The sequence below is a fragment of the Crotalus tigris genome, unplaced genomic scaffold (assembly GCF_016545835.1).
Source record: "Crotalus tigris isolate CLP2741 ecotype Arizona unplaced genomic scaffold, ASM1654583v1 scf7180000018172.2679963, whole genome shotgun sequence".
NCBI classification, from domain to species: Eukaryota; Metazoa; Chordata; class Lepidosauria; order Squamata; family Viperidae; genus Crotalus; species Crotalus tigris.
In genome coordinates this window covers 2,330,385-2,351,595 of record NW_024096864.1, presented here as the reverse complement: position 1 = coordinate 2,351,595, position 21,211 = coordinate 2,330,385, and the positions used below count along the sequence as shown (strand labels likewise).

Sequence of the window (21,211 nt, the reverse complement as noted above, 5' to 3'; positions counted from 1 at the left end):
GGTGTCTGCTTTAAGCCTTTACACAAAATCATGTTACTGCAGATTCTTATTAACACAGAGGATTGCTCATTTCTCACCTGAGAAATTCTCCAGGGCATGAGAAAAAAAGAGACATGGAATGGAAGAGAACAGTCAGGATCCACTTTTTATAGCATTTGAATGTCTCTTCTGTTGCAAAAGAAATTCTTTTCCCAGCATTCTCTCAGGAATAATGGCGTGTGAACAGATCTTTCTTTTCCTTGTTAGGCAGTAAATGGGAAACGGCCTACAAAGGTTCCACGAGAGAACACGTATGTGCCCATCTCAAGCCTGGTACTTCCTACAGGCTGAAGGTTTCTTGTGTTGGTAGAGGGGGACAGAGTCAGGTAAGGAGAAAAATATGCCTTGGGAAAAATACAAGCCAAGTTTATGTTTTGTATTTGTAGGGTATAGGTGCACCTTGTCCTTCTTGAGATTATGCTGCAGTTGGAATTTGGAAGGAGAAGGGAATGGGTGGATGCTCATGCCCACAAACTAACATAGTGGACTATAACAAATCTGAGTCTATGCTTGCAGTTAATTGCTTTGTTTTACAATAGTCCTCAACTTACAACAGTTTGTTTAGGGACCGTTTGAAGTTACAACGGTACCCCAAAAAAGTGACGTGTGACCGTTTTTCACACTTACAAGTATTGCAGCATCAAAATTCAGACTTTTGGCAACTGACTCGTATTTATGACGGTTGCAGTGTCCCGGGGAGGGGTGTGTGTGTTGGGGAGGGGGGGGTGTCATGTGATCCTCTTTTGCGACCTACTGACGAGCAGAGTCAGTGGAGAAGCCAGATTCACTTTGCAGCCGTGCTACTCACTTAACAACTGCAGGGATTCACTGAACAAGCAAGAAAGGTCGTAAAATGGGGCAAAATTCACTTAATAAACGTCTCACTTCATAACAGAAATTTTGGGCTCAGTTGAGGTCGTAACTCGAGGACCTCAACTTGTATTTGCATTTGTTTGGGGTGTGGCATTTCTTGTGAGTTGGGTGGCTGTCTGAAGTAAATCAGCAAGTAAGGTGTGATTTCTTTTTTAGCCATCCGATGTACTCACTGTCCAGACCTCAGCTGTTCCCCCTGGGCCGTGTCGTCCTCCGTGCCTGGTTGGCAAAGCCAAGCCTAAGGAAGTTATCCTGCAGTGGGGTAAGATCCCAAATCGTAAGAAAACAGAGTATAAAAATGTATAAGTACTGTCATTCAATTAGAATAAAATTACTGTGTAACCCAGAAGTGGTGCAGTAACTCCCCTCCCCGGTCCCATCCAGCCAAACCAGAAAATACTGGGGGTTGTAGTTGAACGCCCACTTAAAAATACACAGTTTTTTCCCACCCTGGGAAATTGAACTGCCTCAAGAATTCCTGTATCTTCTTTCTCTGCAATAAATCTGGGACTAGATGTAGCTCATTATACTTTAACAGCGATGTTTCTGCCCCCCAGAGGTTTTGGAACACAATAAAATCCTGCAGTCCGGGGAAACATTAGAAAGGCCCAATAAAATTTAAGTGGCACTCTGAACAGAGTCACAAAAATCAAATAAGCATTACAAAAAAATAAGCAGATTAAAAGGCATACCTCTTTTTTTCCCCTCTGGAATTGCTGCAAAGCTGGTTGAGCAGCGAGACAGTGAGTTGAGCCACAAGTATGGTGTGGAAGCATCTCTGGAGCTCTCCTTTGAAACTAGCGTTACTCGTCCCCTCTTGATTTTTTTCTTCTTCAGTGTTGTTTATGACTGCTGGAAAAAAACAACAACGGAACAACAACAAGCAAAACATAAGGCCAAAATAATCCCCTCTCTGTTACCTGGTTAAATATAATCTTCCTGATTATTTTGCATAGGAATATACCTATTCTGTCAACTTTGCTGATATGGGAGGAGAACAGTTGATCAGATTTTCATAGAATTGTGTTAGAATGCACTCCCTACTCAGGGCAGATCCATTACAGTCGTGTTTTTCAAACTTGGCAAACTTTTACGGTCCAATTTCCAGAATTCCCCAACCAGCAGCATTAGAGCTTTTTTTTTTTTTTTTTTTTACAGATAACTCTGTCAAATGAAACAACGAATTGGTGGTATCTCTGGACTGAATTTTCCATAAAAAGTAGCCAATGTGGCGAAGCATCCTCTAAAAGCAGTTTGCTCATAGTCATGTCCTGTCTTGCAGATCCTCCTTCAGTAGACGGGGGCTCAGAGGTGTCGGAATACCTTCTAGAAATGGCAAACAGCGACCAAGAAGAACGTCGGCAAGCCTACCGTGGCCAAGCTTTGGAATGCACCGTGAATGGTCTTCTTCCTGGACGAACATACTGCTTCTGGATACGGGCAGCCAATAAAGCAGGGGTAGGCATTTGAGGGGGGGGTCTATAAATGGTTTGTTTAAAGCAATGTTTTTCAAACTTGGAAACTTCAAGATGGGTGGACTTCAATTGCCCGATGACCCAGCTAGCTGGGGGAATTCTAGCTAGGCGTTGAAGTCCACCCATCTTAAAGTTGCCAAGTTTGAAAAAAACCCTAGTTTAAAGCATCTGTTGGCGCAACCCTTGTAGACTGTTCAGGGACAATCTGGAAACCCAAGTCTTGAACTCTGAATGGCTTGGGTGGAAGCAGACAGCTGTATGCTTTTTGCAAACGTTTTAATTAGAATCCTGGAGAATTTTGAAGGCTTCCCAGGGAAGGAGAGGTTGAGCAGTGTCTTGGAGAAGACTTGGTCTACTGTTATTAAGGAACTCCACATTCTGTTTCCCCTGATCAAGTAGGAAATTTTAGTTCCTGTACAGGAGAAAGAAAAAACAGTGGGGGGGGGGGGGGAAAGAGCTTCCCCGTTCCTTCCCCCCCCCTTTCCCAACAGTTTGGCTGAGGAAAGAAAAGAGCGTGAAGGTTGGGTCTTTATGGAAGTAGCATTCATCAGATAATGACTACATTGGGATCCCTAGATTTGAGCAGGGCTTTCCTTAATCGTTCCCACCTTGGTGATCTTAAAGGAGTATGTTGCACTAGGTCAGAGGGGCCTAGCAGGTTGTCCAAAATTACCAGATTTGGGGTCCTGCAGATAATCCACCCAGCATAGTTTTCTCTTTCATATATCTTAATCCTCTTACACATGATAAAATTTTACTGACAGAATTGCAGACAAAAGTGTATCCCTTTGACCTAATGTCTTCAAATATTATTGGAGCAGAAGCAAGATTAGGAATGGAGCAGGGCCTGCACTGTGAAACGAGCATATGAGCTGGGCCTAAATCAAGGGCAGAAACTAAATTCGGTGGATTCGTGGAAGACGGAACAATCTTGTTCACCAAACTGGAAGAATTTTGTCGGGAAGCCACTGATGTAATAATGACTTGGTCCATCTCTCAGCATGTTTCTAATTTTGTGGTACTCTTTCCCTACAGCTCGGCCCTTACTCAGAAAAGGCAGAGATTTCTACAGCTCCAGGGGCCCCCGATCCATGTCCCACCCCCCTCTTAATGTGCAAAACTGCTACTTGTATAGTAGCTACATGGGAGGTAGGTGGAGTTTTTTTTTTTACCCCTTCCAAATAAATGCAATAAATAAGTTTTTGTAGGAAGAGTATTCTATGAATCAAAAACTAAGGACTCTTCACAGAGTTTATGGTTGGCCAGGTGTTGTGGCATGCTTTTGGGACATCCCAGAGCTTTTTTATTTTATTTTCTCCATGCTGGAAGCCTTGAAGTGGTACCCATTTATCTCATTGTGGTTGGCAGGAGCTGGAGCGTGTGACGGGAGCTCAACCCGCCCCCCTCAAATGCGACCCTGACGATCATCAGCCCCATGTTCTAGCCTCGTGAGCCACTGCACTCCAAACAATAAAAAAATTCCAGAGCTCAGATTTTGGGAACAAGACTCCCTTCTCTCTCCGTCTCCTTTAGCATTCCTTGTCATGTGCCATACCACATCTGTGTTTGCAGCGCTTTTGAACGACCTGTGTGACGTTTCTTATTCCTTTGCAAATTTGTGGTCCTTAGGAATGGCCCCCAAATGCAGGATTATGGTTTAGGGTTTCCTAGCTTTGCATTTTCCAGATACTTCAAGGCAGTAGATGTAGTAATCCTTAAGTGAAGCTGTAAACCAGGGGTCCCCAACCTATGGGCCGTGGCCCACTGGCCACCAGGCTACAGGATAGGCTGACCAGTGCACACACTTGTGTGTGCGCATTCACCTCCACTCGTGCTAGCGCCCACAGATCTGTTCGAGCATGTGTGTGGGGCTAGCAGTGGCAGCTAGTGCCTGCATGCCTACGCAAACAGGGCTGCTAGCCCTGTGTGGGTGGGCACGGCCCCGTTTCCACGCAGGTGCGTGCAAATTTCCCAGCTGCTCCCTTTCCTTCCGGGCCACCAGCATGAAAAGGTTGGTGACCTCTGCTGTAAACTGCGAAATAACTGCCAAATGAACTGAACAAGGCAGAGCACACCCAAAATTGACTTTACTAGAGGAGAAAATCTTCAGTCTATCTTTTGATGACCCACGAGAGTCTGAAGGTTCTTTACCTACTGTTGTTAGATAGGGACTCTCTGAAAGATGATGGGCTTCTACGTTCTTCTAGCGCAATGGTTCTCAACCTTTTTAATGCTGCGACCCCCAACCGGTCGTAAGTCGAGGACTACTCAACCAGTCGTAAGTCGAGGACTACTCAACTGGTGCAGCACCGTTTGCAGAATGGGACTTTTGGCGGGCTCGGCAGGGCAGAGACAGCCTGGACAATTCCTATTGGCTTTTGAAAGGCAATAGAATTAGACTCTATTCAAGAGAGTCTATTCTGTTGGCTTTCAAAAGCCAATAGAATAAAAGGGAGTAACACAGCTAAGGAAAAGGGGGGAAAAAATGGCGGACTGCGTTGTTTGGCGACCCCCGTGAAATGGTTGGTCGACCCCAAATGGGGTCCCGACCCACAGGTTGAGAACCACTGGTCTAGTGGGCTCCCTTTTGTAGAACATCTAAATTACAATCCCACATCAATAAATAGAAAATGCCATAGCCATCTTCTATGACAGGGGTCCCCAACCCCCGGTCCGTGGACCAGTACCGGGCCGCGGCATGCCAGCAACCGGTCCGCACAAACAAGCAAAGCCCCATCCGCGGGATGCAGGCAGCACACAAAACCACGCACCCTCCGGTCTGTAGAAAACCCTCTCTCCACGGAACCGGTCCCTGGTGTCCTCTGTTCTATGAAATTCATCTGCAGTTTATGAACGCAAATGTTAACTTGTAAACCTTTTCCTTCTAATTCCTCCCAGAGCCCACCATGTAATGGGGCAGAAATTAGTGAATACAGACTAGAATGGGGACAAATGGAAGGATCTATGCATGTAGTCTATACCGGCCCTCTGCTATTCTACGAAGTGAAGGGGCTTTCCCCTGCAACTACTTATTATTGCAGAGTACAGGTATGTATGTGTAGATTGGGAGGCAGCATTCTTTTTCCCCTGAAATTTTAAGACATCACATTATGTTAAGGCCCTGAGCCTTTAGTGAGGAAAATAAATGGAATTTTTTTCAATGAAAGCCTGAAACATCTTAAACGATTCATTACTATGCAAAAAAAAAAAGGATACTGTTGTTTTTACCATAACGGATGCTGGGATCCTTAACATTTCTTGGGATGCAGTATAACCAAATTCCATATTTTGAAGAAATATCTATGGAGATTCTCCGACATCCAGGTTAAGGCTGTCCCAAAGGTGCTTTTTCAAGAGACAACTGGACTTTCTTTGTTTTGAAGATGTTTCACTTGTCATCCAAAAAAGTTTCTTCAGTTCTGACTGAATGGTGGGGAATTATTTATAGGAGAACATACCCATCAGGAGAAGATTCAGCAGTCCATCTGCATTTAAAAGATAAAGGCCACTGTTTTGAAGACAGCAAAATCCACATTTTGGACAGAGAGGACCGCTGGTTTGAAATAGGGGTCAAAGAGGCATCTAGGTCAAAACTGAACAGCCCTCTCTCAACAGAGGGGCAGGGATACGACATCATCTATCTCCTGTCTACCACACAGTCCTTTCAGCAGTTCCAAAAAGGCTCCACACCCATTTGCACTACTCAGGTGACCCTGAGGACACAGATAAGCCTCCAAGTTGCCTTAAGGACTCTAAATCAGTGGTTCTCAACCTTTTTAATGCCGTGACCCCCCAACCGGTCATAAGTTGAGGACTACTCAACCGGTTGTAAGTCGAGGACTACTCAACTGGTGCAGCAGAAGGGCTCAGAAGGGCAGAGACAGCCTGGACAATTCCTACTGGCTTTTGAAAGTAGCACAGCTAAGGAAAAGGGGGGGGGGGAAATGGCGGACTGCGTTGTTTGGCGACCCCCGTGAAATGGTCGTTCGACCCCAAATGGGGTCCCGACCCACAGGTTGAGAACCACTGCTCTAAATGAATGATCAGCTATCCACAAGGAATATAAATTCTTCCATTCCCCACCATCCAGTCAGAGCTGAAGAAGCTTCTTGGGGGAGAAGCAAAACACCTTCAAAGAAAAGCAAGAAAGTCCAGTTGCCTCTTGAAAAAAGCACCTCTGGGACACATTTTGAGGAATAACTTCTGACTGGTCCACCAAACCATAGTTGTAACGATAAAGTCTCTTTCTAAGTCAAATTTGATTACTAGTGCATGCAAGATTTTTGGCAACAGATGTGTGTAAAATTTCTTTCTGAGATAGTGTTTGCACTCATTTAAACCTCTAGCGCTGGGATTTTCCAAAACTCCCGTTTTTTTCTGCAATTTTTATTTTAACAGCAACATATCCTGACAAAATCAATCAGGTGCTGCCATCTTGTGCAGCAAAATATATATTACTGTTATAGAATACAAACGTTTAAGAGAAAAAGAGTCTTAAAGAGTCAAAGAGAAATTCGGCATGTCAGTTTGTCATTAAACGAGATGAAAAACAGTGTTTTTCAAAACACCGTTATATTTTCAGATCTCTTTTGCAGTAATCTTAGTAGCACTGTAAAACATTGGAAAACTTGTCTCAGTTGTACCTCTTTTCAATGGTTCTAGTGTGGTCCACCCAATGTCTCCATTTCAATTCAGAGTTAAATAAAGCTTCATGATAAAAATAGTGATTTGTATTTCCTCTATGGACAATCATGAAATCTCAAGAGAGTAATATTTCTTCTCTTTTGTGGCCTAGATCATGGTTTCTCAGTCTCAGCAACCTGACGATGTATGGACTTCAACTCCCAGAATACTCCAGAAGCGGATGGCTTTTGCAAAATTCTGGGAGTTGAAGTCCACATGCCTTCAAGTTGCTAAGATTGAGAAACACCGGCTTAGATCAACCTCAGTTGCTCACGCAACTAGGTTTTTTGAACTCCTTTCTAGGATGATTGTTCTCACTATTATTGGTCTGGCTGTTTAGGATTAAATGCACATCCAGGGGTGTCCGTGTTTGCTGGGCAGGGATTAGGGGAGTTAAAATCCAAAACATCTGGAGAACATTGTGTGGAGGAACCAAGATGCAGAGGCTTGAGACTTCACACTTCTTCTTCACGCTTCTCTCTCTTGTTTTTTTTTTTTTTTCAGGCTGTGAATCTGGCTGGTGTTGGATTGTTTGGGGAAATAAGCACCGCGACCACCCCGGCTTCAGTGCCAGCAGCGGTGGCCGTCTTGAACTTGCTTGAAGAAGATCAGTTGGAAGGTCTTCCCCTCTCCACGTGCCTTGCTCTTCTCTGGGAGGAGCCTTGTTGCCATGGGGCAGAGATCATCGGCTACCACATAGAGTATGGGGAGAAACAGGTCTTAACAGTCAACAGAGTCACAAGCCATGTTCTGGAGAACCTGCAACCTGACACTTTATACAGGTGATTGGCCACTTTCGATCACAGCACACAGGGCTGGATGGGGACAGCTCTTGTCTCTTCAGGTTTTTATTCATTAAATTTGTATGCTGCCCATTTCACTGTCAGGCGACTCTGGGTAGCATACAATTATATCTACAGGTCATCCTTGACTTACAACAGTTTGTTTAGTAGTTGTTGCTATATGCTAGAATAGTGGATAGAATATCCAGGGTGCCATTGATTTATTTTTTGCCCTGTTTAATCATCATCATCATCATCATCATCATCATAAAATTGGAAGGGACCATGGAGATCATCAAGTCCAACCCCCTGCTCAGGCAATTAAACTGCTCTGGGACTTCAGAATTCAAACAGACAAGCACCTGCAACACAACACCCCAGACTTAACAATTGTCGATAAGAAAGACAAAAAAGTCTGGATAGCGGACGTGGTAGTGCCTGGAGGCAGCAGAATAGACGAGAAAGAACTGGAGAAGATAACAAAATACAAAGACCTACAAATAGAAACAGAAAGACTGTGGCAAAAGCAAGCAAGGGTAGTAGCAATAGTCATAGGCTCCTTGGGTGCAATCCCAAAACAATTGGAGCATCACTTGAACACCATTGGCATTGACAAATTCGCTATTAGTCAATTGCAAAAGGCGGCCTTACTAGGAACTGCTTCCATCCTGCGACAATATCTGTAATACCATCAAACATCCACATCTGCCTATCCCAGGTCTTGGGTAAGGACTCGATAGGTAGACAAAATGCCAAATCCACTCTGAACATCTGGCTGACTGTGCGATGATCCATAATAATAATAATAAAATTGGAAGGGACCTTGGAGGTCATCGAGTCCAACCCCCTGCTCAGGCAGGAAACCCTACACCATTTCAGACAAATGGCTGTCCAGTCTCTTCTTAAAAACTTGCAGTGTTGGAGCATTCACAGCTTCTGGAGGCAGATTGTTCCACTGATTAATTGTTCTAACTGTCAGGAAGTTTCTCCTTACGACTTACGACCGGTTTTCACACTTATCATCACCATTGCAGCATCTCCATAGTCACCTGATCAAAATTCAGATGCTTGGCAGCTGATTCGTGTTTATGATGGTTGCAGTGCCCTTATGTGGTCCCCTTTGGTGACCTTCTGACAAGCAAAGTCAGTTGGGGAGACCAGATTCCCTTCACAAGCGTGTTATTAACTTAACAGCTCCGGCAATTCACTTAATCCCTTTGCAAAATGAAGGTCATTAAATGGGCCAAAACTCACTTAACAACAGAAAGGTTGAGCGCAATCGTCGCCATTCGAGGACTCCCTTTAAATCAGAGCAAAGATTCCTTTGTGCATTCCGAGTCTGTAGTCTTCCTCTCATACAGATGACTCTGGGTGGTGATCTCCTGCTAACACCAGCTTTTTCTCTTTTTTACTCCCTGATAGAATCCGAATTCAGGCCTTCAACAGTCTTGGAACTGGTCCTTTCAGTCCATCCATTAAAGCGAAAACAAAGCCTTTACCTCCAGATCCTCCCCATCTGGAATGTGCGGTCTTCAGTTACCAGAGCCTTAAGCTGAAGTGGGGTGAAGGTCCCAGCAGAGCTTCAATTGCCAACCCCACCCAGTTCAATTTACAGATGGAAGACAGGCTGGGCAGGTGAGATAAAACGGGAATAGATCGGCTTCATCGTGCCTGGGAAAAGCTTCTTTGAAGTGGCAGCTCAGGATTTAGAGCAGTGGTTCTCAACCTTTTTAATGCCGCGACCCCCAACCGGTCGTAAGTCGAGGACTACTCAACTGGTGCAGCACCGTTTGCAGAATGGGACTTTTGGCGGGCTCAGCAGGGCAGAGACAGCCTGGACAATTCCTATTGGCTTTTGAAAGCCAATAGAATTAGACTCTATTCAAGAGAGTCTATTCTATTGGCTTTCAAAAGCCAATAGAATAAAAGGGAGTAGCACAGCTAAGGAAAAGGGGGGGAAAATGGCGGACTCCGTTGTTTGGCGACCCCCATGAAATGGTCGTTCGACCCCAAATGGGGTCCCGACCCACAGGTTGAGAACCACTGATTTAGAGAAACAATAACAATAACGACCCAAACCTCTTGTGCATGGAGAGCAAATGAAAAGACATATTTGCTCGCTTAACTTCACTGTCTTCAGGGAGATTACTTATGTTGCCATTAATACTCCCACAAAAATATTTTTTGGAAGTTCCCATCATCTAATTGAATGCCTTGGGCTACACTCCTATTCCCTTAGATGTGCCACAGATATTGAATAGTGTAATTAGGGATATAACAGAATTACAAAGTTGGAAGAGATCCCTTGTTCAATCAGGAGACGTTATACCAGAGGTCCCCAACCTTTTGAGCACCAGGGTCCGGTTCCACAGAGAGAGGTTTTTCCGCAGACCAGAGAGTGCGTGGTTTTGTGTGCTGCCTGCATCCCACAGATGGGGCTTTGCTTGTTTGTGCGGACCGGTTGCTGGCATGCCGCGGCCCAGTACCAGTCCATGGACTGGGGGTTGGGGGCTTCCAATTTCTTCTTACATGAATACATTCAGTTGATAGGAAGAGAAAGCCAGCACAATCAAAACTCAAAGATCTGATTAAGTGCACTTATTTGAGATTTATTTCTCTGCCACTTTCCATTAACAAACAAAAACGCTCCACAGCTGCTATGACAAATGGATGAAAGTGAAATATTTAATTGGGGAAATAGTCTTCATGGATGATGCACACCTAATAAATCTTGCTGGAGCGGGATCTTTAGAGATACTTGTCCTCAGAATGTTGCTCAGTCTTTGCCATTTGCTGATAGATAAAAGTCCGTGTGTCTTTGCAAAGCTGGTGACGGCTGCCCTGATCCAATTCAAGCTAGCAGTGATGTGTCATGCACTGTCGGACAACAGCGACTGTTTTAGCCCATGCTGTGAACATGAGTAGGACTCAACAACTTTGGGGTTTATTGACTTGAATCAGGAATGCTTGAGTAACTTAAGCAAATGATTATTTTACTCTTTGGAATTTAAAGGACGTTATTTTTGATACATCAAGCTTTTTAAAAGAAATTCACCTGCATGATTGGTGGGTGGTCCCAAAGGTGCTGTTTCAAAGAGCAACTGGACTTTCACATCTCTTCTCTTCCCGTTTCAGGTTCATCACTGTCTACAGTGGACCTTGCCACACCTATACAGTGCAGCGGCTGAGTGAGTCTACGACATACTGTTTTAAAATCCAGGCATGCAACGATGCAGGCGAAGGGGACTTTTCTGAAGTTTATGCCTTTGCTACAACCAAATCACCACCGCCTGCCGTGAAAGGTGAGGGGCATTTGGCACATATTAATGGTGTTCATAAAATGGAGCACGATTCGACCCCTTCACAGGACAGGTTCTTCAATACATAAGTGTTCGCTTATGCTTTGATCAATGATACTGAAAGATATAGGATTTTCGTTTTTTGTTTTTGCCAGCCAACATAGTTTTGAAAGAAATTAGACTGAATTTAGTTAAAGGCAGGATGGGTCTCCTCCTGTCACTTTGTTTTAGAAAAATGTAGATGGTCCTCGGATAAAGCGCACAAATTGCCAAATGTATCGGTCCTCCCAAATCTTACCTTTAATGATCCAAAATCCCTTCTTAGAAAACCCTTATTTAGATGTCCCTGTGGTGATTGGGTAAATGCATTTGTGTTATCATTTCCCAAAGAAAGATCACTTTTGCCCAATTTAGGGTAATATTCCCAGATCTGCGAAGCACTGCAACACCCAGTAACTCAACTATTGAAAGGCTTGCGTGTTCTTCATCATCTCTCCCAAAGAGAGTTAAGTCCTTAACAACCATTTGTTTTGTGATCATTTGAAGTTAGGACACTGGAAAAAAGTGACTTATGACCATTTTTTTTTCACATTTATGACCATTGCAGCATCCCCTTGGTCACGTGATCAAAATTTGGATGCTTGGCAGGTATTTATGACGTCCCAGGCCAACGTGATCCCATTTTGCAACTTTCTGACAAGCAAAGTTAATGGGGGAGGCAGATTCACTTAGCAACTGGGTTGCTAACCTAACAAATGAAGTGATTCTGTGGTAAGAAAGGTTGTAAAATGGAGCAAAACTCACTTAATTTCTTGCTTAGCAACAGAAATGGTGGGCTCAGCTTTGATCGTTAAGTTGAGGACTACCTGTAACCCAGCGGGACAGTATCACGAGGGGGCATTGCAGGAAGAATCCCAAAGCCTTAATTTCAGCAGCACCTTCTTAAATTATTCCCACCAAATGTGCACTTGAAACAGAATCAGTCTGGTAGAATTAATTTGCCAAGAAGCTCCGCTGGATGGAAGAAGAGCTGGAGGAACAGGTTTTCATACGGTGACCTTAAACCCAAGTTGCACTTTGAAATGTCATTTAAGTTCATTCAGGGAGAGTGACGCCCGTTCCTTATCATGAGCTAAAAGGAGGGCAATGCGTAGCACGAATGTTGAAGTTCCAACTTGTAGGTCTTCTGTTGCAGCACCTAAAGTCCATCAGCTGGGAGACAATGTCTGTGAAGTTACCTGGGAGCCTTTACAGCCAATGAAGGGTGATGCCATTGTTTACATATTGCAGCTTGCCACTGGGAGGGAAGCGGATCAGGTAATCCCAGAATGGTTTTTTTTAAACAGATATTATGGGGAAACCCCATCCCCACCCCAAATACAATGACTCTGAATGCATTGTTACATATAAAGCAGGGGCATTTAACCGTGGTAACTCTTAAGACCTTGGCCAGCTCAGGAATCCTGGGAGTTGAAGTCCACAAGTCTTAAAATTGCCAAGAATGGACACCCTTGTGATAAAAGATTATCACATGAATTGTCGAGCGCCAGGAAAATCGGGAAATCCAGGCAGATCAGATCAGTATAAGGGTTTACTGCGAGCCTAAGCTCTCTACAAGAATATGAACTAGGATTCAGTCAAGGGGAATTGGCAGTAGACAAGTCAATGGAATTCAAGGTGGGCTGGATTTAGATGGGACTCGTGATTAATGACACATTTGACCCCTCGGGCTCAGCCTGGTCATCTCCTACATGAATCCGTCTTCCCAATTAGACCACCAGGTGGCCTCTCAGAATAACAGTATAATCGGAATAAGAGTTGGAAGGGACCTTGGAGGTCTTGTAGTCCAGCCCCCTCAAGCAGGAGACCCTATTCCATTTCAGACAAATGGCTGTCCAGTCCAGCTGAATCACAGTTTACGGAGTGCTGGGTAACCTGTTACTCAAGTCTACGCACCTGAACGTTACCCAGATCGCCAAACATTGTATTAGATGTGACCGTTCCTTGCTGGTAGATCATCTTCTTTTCAACCAGAAGGTTCAAAGATTTCCTGGAAGGACCAGAGGGCCTTCTGTCTGAACCTCAAGGCGGGAGTCGCTGCCAGTAAACGTGAGCGATACGGAGTTCATAGGCCAGTGTGTAGGCCTTACAGGTCAGGATAAGGCAATATTTAGGGTCTCCAGCTGGATAGCCAGGAGTACCAAGATAGGCATATCCAGATCTTTCAAGAACCAGGTCTAGGCCCTATCTGATGCTTTAAAAAGGGATTTGCCACAGAGCAAAAGGCCAACTCCAAGCATAGCTTTTGTTTCCAAATGAGTGCAGGGCAGTGTGTGTTGGAAAAGGTGCCCACCTATCCTCCCCAAAGCAAAGATAGGCTTAGATGGGAGCACCTAGGAGGCGTTGAGGTGGTACAGTGGCCATCAGCAGTCTTATCAATCCTGTTTTCATTCAATGGGGGGTTCTAAAACTGTCCATACCCATTTTGGGAACATGACTGGAACATCTCAAGAATTTCCGGTAGGCCCCAAAGATTGAAGATTTCTGGCTTTGTGGAACCCTTGTTGCCTTGTTCTCAGCTCTGATGTGTTGTCTTCTCCTGCTCCTGCCTCAGATCTACAAGGGACCAGATACCTCCTACCGTGTCCCCAACGTGCAAACAAACTGTGAATACCGATTCAGGGTGTGCGCTGGGCGCCAGTATCGGGACTCCACTGGATGGCAAGAACTCTTTGGCCCGTATAGCCCAAACGCCACTTTCTCATCTCAAAAGCAGGAGTTGCTTTCGCCGTCTTCGGACCCGGCTCCCGAACTCCTGAAAAGCAAGCGGAAGGCGCTGAGCGACGAACAGTTTGCGTTTCTCCTCCTCGTCATCTTTGCAACGGTCGCCATTTTGTTTGCCGTTATCATCCAGTACTTTGTGATCAAGTAAGTCGGTGGCCGCGAGAAGTGACTTCATCACTCAGCTTTATAATTTTTTTTTTCATACGGAAGTTTTACGGCTTTGGGTATTTATGTAAATTCCAATTAAAATGCTAGCTGGGAATGATGGAAGAAAGACAACACATTTCCACTTTTGCTGCTGAGTAAACAGGTTGGATGGACAGGATGCCTTCCCCTCCCCATCACCATCTTCCCCCCCGGGGCCCGAAGAAACCTGGGGGAGGGAGGGGAGAGAGAGGAGGGAGGGCAGACTAACCGGAAGAACATCCCTATTTACAGCACAGTGGTGCGTCTACTAATCAGGGTTAGCTGTTGAAAACAGCAGGGGAAAAAAAAAAAAAAAGCTGCCTTAATTCTCAAGACTTTTGACTTAATTTTCACCGTAAGTCCTGAATTCTCAAGTCCACCAAGAAGGGAGGGCAGGAGACGAGCCGACTGGGGACCAAGATGTAGGAGCAACGATGCTTATGCTTAAAAAAAAAAAAGAGTCCTGTATTTTAGGATGCAGCTGGAGGAAGCCACCTCAGATAACGCTGTAGATAAAAATCCTACCCAAATACTGTCCACATTGACTTTTAATGATAGTGCAATGTTAATTTTTCCAGTTCTTTTAACTGGGGGTGTGTGTGTGTGTGCTCTGTCCCTTCTAGGGCAGTAGCAGGTGTCATTCAGCCTTTTTGAGTTTTTAATCCAAGGTGTCCAATTTACCTGGACGCAGAGGGAGTGTTGGTCTTGAAATGTGGCTGAGAGGCTCTCCTCCCCCCCCCGCGCCCCCCACCCCACTTCCAGAAGTGTTCATTTCTGATTTGAGATGCTTTCTCGTTGCAAAACAACAACAAAAAAACGGATGGCCTAACTCAAGGTTTCCTCTCTGTGTCCGAGAGACTTAAGAACACCCTGTGCTTCTGACTTTAAAAAAACCAAAAAAAAACAAAACCGCTGCAGCATTGGTTTTCTTTGTTTTCCAAGAGGGGAAAAAAAAAAAAAAGCACAGCATTTTTTTTTGTCTTTAATGAGAACAAAAAAAAAAAAGTGCATTTATGATAAATGTTTCACTATTTGGCTCAAACTGAGCAGAAATGTTTTTTGTACTCTTAACGTGGAATTAAAAAGCCGACTCTCGGGGGGGGGGATCTCTCTTTTTTTTCCCCCATTTAATTTTGTTTCTCAGGCCGCCCTTCTAACGTCATCCGCCTGATCAAGTCACGTGTGAAAATTACTTCTCTCCCCCCCCTTCTTCTTTCTCTCCTTAAACCCCACTCCCCCCCCCCCAAAAAAAAAGTTAGGTCCAAGTTTTAATGTAATTGTCACCTCATCCATAGCGGTTCTGTGTTCCACTGTTTTGGGTCTTGTGATTCCAAAGTCTTTTCAGTTTGGGATGGAAATTTCAGTAACATCTCTTGGCTTGTTTTTTTCTTTTATTTGTTTGAGGGGCTGGGGGCGCGGGTGGGAGGGCAAATATCATGCACTACAGAGAAGCTTTTCTGTGTAAGGCCTCTGCAGCAAATACCTGTAAAATAAAAGTAATTAAACATTATCTGCTACTTTGAAAGCTGGAAACCATCCGTTTTGTTCTTCGGAAGAAGAAACTAAAACAACACAATGACTAGGCATTTTGTTGAGTTTTCCATATTGGTAGGGACCGAAAAGCTCCACCTTAACGAAACATCTGAATGCTTGTACTTGTATATGGGACAGTGGACGTAACTTGTAAAACTCATGCTTAGCTTGAAACATGTCTGTTTCCAAAACAACACAACTGGCTGTTAATTCATCATGATAGCTTATGGTTTGTGGCATTGTTTGCATTTCACACCTGGGGGAAAAGACACACACACACACACACACACACACACACATACACACACACAAACACACGGAAATGATATCATATCACTATCTTTAAAGTAGATTTATGGTGCAATCTGAAATTTATCTCTTTTTTCCCCCCATAAAATGTACTCTCCTCTTTTATGTGATCTATTTATTTTGATTTAAAAAAAAATAAGTTCTGGAAAATGTATGTTTGAATGTATTGTTCTACTTGTAGCAGAACTTTTTAAGTTTAATCATTTGTTGTAATGGAAGCCTCTGCTCAGTGTTGAAAAGAGTTTTATACAAATGTTCGTGTCTTTAGTTTGCAGGAATGTTTACAACCTGTTCTCTTTCATTTCGTTTCATACTTCACTTTTTTATAAAATAAAATAGATTTGTCTTTGGCAGATTTCTGTTGCGAAAGTGACAAAAAAAAACACAAAATAGGTGGGGAGGGAGAGATCTCATCGAATTGGCAAGAGTGTGAGAAATACATTTTTTTTTAAATTAGATTTTCTGAATGAAATACTAACCAAAATTATGACTTCCTAGAAAGTTAAATCTTTAATTTGTATTTGTAATTGCCACAAAATGTTTATTATATTTCCAGGAAGTTTACTGGAAAGCATAATGTAGAATTTTATATTTACAGCTATACATTCCAGATTGATGTACCTAGTGGCATTAATGTATTAGGTCTCCTTTTTCTCTTGTATTGTAATTTTTGCCGTATTTCATACTTATGTTAAACCTGCCAGGCATCGTATTACTAAATTGTAACTATCAAATAGATAATATATTTAATATGGCCAATAAAAATAAAAAAAAATGTTCACATTTGGGTTATGCTCTCATCTCTCACACGTACATACAGTGTACAACGAGGCTCTCCAAACTTAGCAACTTTAAAAGTTGTGTACTTCAACTCCCAGAATTTTAGAAGCTGAAGTCCACAAGTCTTAAAAGTTGCCAAGTTTGGAGACCCTTGGTGTACAGGAATTGGCCCGAAGCATAGAACAAACATTTTCAATATACCGTACTTATTTCTTTTTTAACACCGTCTACAAAGAACATCTTGAGTTTTTCATCTCCCCGTGGGTGAAATGTAAAGATAGATCCTTGCATCCTATACATTCATATTCTCTGATTATTCAGTGGTCAAAATTGAACAGTGATATATTGTCAACCAGCTACTATCGAATTTAAAAGTTCAAACTATCTGAACCCGATGACCTTTAACCTCCCAGAATATTTCTCTCCAGATAGCATCAACCAGGCTGGACATTATGCTGAGGAGGTCCTTTGAAACACTGATGCATCAGATGTGGGTAAATTAATTCAGGTGATCATCTGAGTCCACTGGAGGTTATGGTATCTGAAGTTTATTACTCCCAGAAGAACTTGCATTTTTGGAAAAGCCAAAGACCTGATGCTAAAATATGCGGAAGAAAGCTGGTTTAAAATATATTCCTTACTACAGTTACAGAAGCAGGAAGCATTGCTAAACTAGGAGCAAATAAGGAAAAAAAACAAACAAACCCAGAAGCCAGCACTTCCTTTCCATTACGTTTTTATACAGAGTAAAAAGATTGATTTCTACCAATTATCATCAACGCGATAGTCCTCCACTTACAACTACAGTTGAGCCCAAACTTTATGTGGCGAAGTGAGAGATTTGTTCGGTGAGTTTTGCCCCATTTTACAGCTTTTCTTGCTGCGGTTTGTTTGTGAATCACTGCAGTTGTTAAATTAGTAACAGACTTGTTAAACAAATCGAGTTTCCCCACTGACCTTGCTTGTCCAAAGGTTGCAAAGAAGGATCACATGACCCATCATAAATCTGAGTCGGTTGCCAAGCGACTGAATTTTAATGGCACGACAAAGTAGGTGTGAAAAATGGTCATGTCATTTTTTTTCTAACAGTCACTAAATTGTTGTAAATCAAAGGCTATCTCCAATTCAACACATATGACATCCCTGTAATGCATTAAGGTTGGTATACTACATCCCCTTCTTAGCTACAGGTGATTTATTGTACTCTGGAATAGAACAAGGTTGGCTCCAATGAATGAATAAATAAATAAATAAATAAATAATATATTAACTTGGAAGAGACCTTGGAGGTCATCAAGTCCAACCCCCTGCTCAGGCAGGAACCCTACACCATTTCAGACAAATGGCTGTCCATTCTTTTCTTAAAAACTTCCAGTGTTCGAGCATTCACCCCTTCTAGAGGCAGGTTGTTCCACTGGTTAATTGTTCTGACTGTCAGGAAGTTTCTCCTTAGTTCTAAGTTGCTTCTCTCCTTGATCAGTTTCCATCCGTTGCTTCTCGTCCTGCCTTCAGGACGAATTAATTATATAATTAGAAAGCAATTAGCTGCTCTTGGGGGGAAAACAAAGCTGATGCAATTTCAAAACTTTTTTGTTTTTTAAGAAAGGGAATGGATCCCAGAAGTAATAAGGATGAAGAGATCTATCCTTTCCAAGTCGGAGGAGGAATTAATTAATTTTTAACTTTGGGTGTTAAAAATATTCCACCATTATCTTTAGAAGTAACATTGCATCAGAAGAGCTCTAAAGAAAAACCATACAGCACTTTAAGAATTAATAGTAACATCAAATCAGACCTTGACAAAAATCAGCTAAGATTAAGAATTCTTTTAGGAGGGATGTTTTAACCCACGTCTCGCTAAAACATGTCAAGTTATTCTGAATTACACAACAATGTATTTTTGACTCCCAAAGCATATATAAGGACCCACCTGTCTAGAATCACATTAAACATAAACAAAGTTTTAACAAAGAGGATAAATAATCTTTAGCTGACATGATTCAATCTGATCAGACTGCAATAGACCTGAAGACATACATGAGATTATCAGGTATTGAATGTATTGTTTCGAAGCCACTCTTTTTGAACGCCACTGATAATATTAACCAGAAAATAGGAAAGTGATTTTTACTTTTAATCTTAGAAAATGAAAACAGAAATGAAAATATGGATTGACTTTTTATATTCTTGAAAAATACAAATCATGTCTCAAATTTTCCTTCGTGGATATAAAGGATTTACAACAAGAATCTAAGGCAGCTGTACTATGGAATACAGTTACAAAAATGTAGAAACAGAAAAAAGGCCAAATCTTATACATTTATGGCATTAGAACCTTTAGAGTGGTTCTAGAATAAAATTTAGAGTAAAATTTAAGGAACCAATCTGATGATGCTGTATGGTCGTCCAAAGGACTGCGATACATAACACTGAAGAAGAAAAACATTTGAAACAAACATGACTGAATATCACTGTTAAGCTGATTAAGTAACAGCATTAAACTGATCTGTGTTAAATTGATCAATTTACTTAATTAGGAACAAAGATTTACTCAAAAATACAGTGACTGATATTTTAAGATGGGCGGAGAAGAGAATCAAATATATTTTCATTTTCTTCAAGGATAAAAATAAGAGTTAATTTCCATGTTTGGTGATCTGGAATAGGTAGCTTACAAGAGTAATCTTGAGATTTGGGGATGACGATAGGAGAAGATCCCACTTCAAGATCCCACTCTGGAGACAGACACCCTGAAATTGTGGTTCCAAGTAAATTCTTTTAGCTATCAGTTTGAGCTGAAGTTGTTGCTCTATGCTAGAATAGTGGATAGAATATCCAGGGTGCTATTGATTTATTTTTTGCCCTGTTTAATAATAATGATGATGATGATGATGATGTTGTTGTTGTTGGAAGGGACCTTGGAGGTCATCTCAGGCAGGAAACCCTATACCATTTCGGACAAATGGCTGTCCATTCTCTTCTTTAAAACTTCCAGTGTTGGAGCATTCACCATTTCTGGAGGCAGGTTGTTCCACTGGTTAATTGTTCTAACTGTCAGGAAGTTTCTCCTCAGTTCTAGGTTGCTTCTCTCCTTGATTAGTTTCCATCCATTGCTTCTTGTCCTACCCTCAGGCGCTTTGGAGAATAGCTTGACTCCCTCTTCTTTGGGGCAGCCCCTGAGATATTGGAACACTGCTATCCTGTCCCCCCTCGTCCTTCTCTTTGTTAAACTAGACATACCCAATTCCAGCAACCGTTCCTTATATGTTTTAGCCTCCCGCTTAAAACATGGTTTGGGGACTTTCACATTTCAGGTAATGTTCTGCTCCACACAGAGAACACAGATGGAGCAGAGACAGAAAGAGGAAACACTTGGTATCAACCTTTGCACTTTCCACATGTCTCAACTGATCAGAGTACTAAGGCAGCCATGAAAGGAAGCCATCTGGACCGCTTTCTCAGCTCCAGCTTGCGAAAGTGGCTCTTTTAGTCGATTGGCAGATCTTCAAAAGGGAAGGTGGATTTTGTATCCGAAGTTGCAAAACCTGGTCCCCAGTAGATCGGCAGCGGGGCTCCTTAAAGGAAGAAAAGCTGTTAGAACAGAATCAAGAACCAAAGAATTGCTTTGCTGGCTGAGAGGCTGGAAGTTGGGCATTAAAAAAACCTGGTAAAGTGCCAACTCAGTTGGAGAAACAAGTCCTCTGCTCACCGCACCAAATACCTCATCCTCCTGCCTTTCCTTTTCAACCAGCCATCTACCCTGCCATTTAAACCGCTGGGCCTGCCTCTTCCGCTCCTCCATAGCTTACCCATCTATCAGAGCAAAGAGCACCCAACGTCACCTGGGAAAGGTAAGAGGGAGAATGGAGATTCGGCAAATTGGGTTCAAAAGCTGCCCCTTTAAAACTAGACCAGCAAGACCATTTCGCTGGAGATGTGTCTTCCCTTCCTTCCAAGACGTCACCGATGTGGCATGAATTTAAAACTGTAGCCAAGACGCTGTGCAATCACTTTGGATAATCATAGGACCATTTCCAACTCATTTGATCATTTTCCAAGCCTGTCTCAATCAACAATACCATAATGCAGTGTTTCCCAAACTTGACATTGTTATGATTAACTAGCATACTTTCCCATCCACTAAACCAGTGTTTCTCAACCTTGACAATTTTAAGGCAGCATTGCTGGCTGTGGAATTCTGGGAGTTGAAGTCCACATGCCTTAAAATTGTCAAGTTTGGGAAACACTGCCATAATGCATCAAAAGATGCAGGCTTGGAAAACCAAGCCAACTAGCCTCTCAACCAGCCATCTTTGCCATCCTTCTTGGGGCTGGAGAACCAAATTCTGAAAGAACATGGCTCAGTGCCATACTCCTTGGAATCTAAGGGCTGCCTGTAGATCAGGGATCTCCAAACGTAGCAACTTTTAAGACTTGTGGACTTCAACTCCCAGAATTGGCTGAGGAA

At 42.8% G+C, this 21,211-nt stretch overlaps 1 protein-coding gene across 3 annotated transcripts in view; it reads left to right on the top strand.

The window, feature by feature from the left end:
• The window catches only part of FNDC3A (fibronectin type III domain containing 3A), a 59,352-nt gene extending 42,608 nt beyond the window's left edge, over nucleotides 1-16,744 (top strand). For all 3 annotated transcript variants that reach the window (XM_039348756.1, XM_039348757.1, XM_039348758.1), the window contains exons 17-26: nucleotides 247-365; nucleotides 1,069-1,174; nucleotides 2,195-2,370; nucleotides 3,423-3,536; nucleotides 5,286-5,435; nucleotides 7,575-7,852; nucleotides 9,275-9,487; nucleotides 10,988-11,154; nucleotides 12,347-12,468; nucleotides 13,766-16,744. In XM_039348756.1, the coding sequence (XP_039204690.1) occupies nucleotides 247-365; nucleotides 1,069-1,174; nucleotides 2,195-2,370; nucleotides 3,423-3,536; nucleotides 5,286-5,435; nucleotides 7,575-7,852; nucleotides 9,275-9,487; nucleotides 10,988-11,154; nucleotides 12,347-12,468; nucleotides 13,766-14,083 (1,763 nt within the window). In that variant the 3' untranslated portion in view covers nucleotides 14,084-16,744. The remainder of the gene's footprint in view (nucleotides 1-246; nucleotides 366-1,068; nucleotides 1,175-2,194; nucleotides 2,371-3,422; nucleotides 3,537-5,285; nucleotides 5,436-7,574; nucleotides 7,853-9,274; nucleotides 9,488-10,987; nucleotides 11,155-12,346; nucleotides 12,469-13,765) is intronic.
• The last annotated feature ends 4,467 nt before the right edge of the window (nucleotides 16,745-21,211 follow it).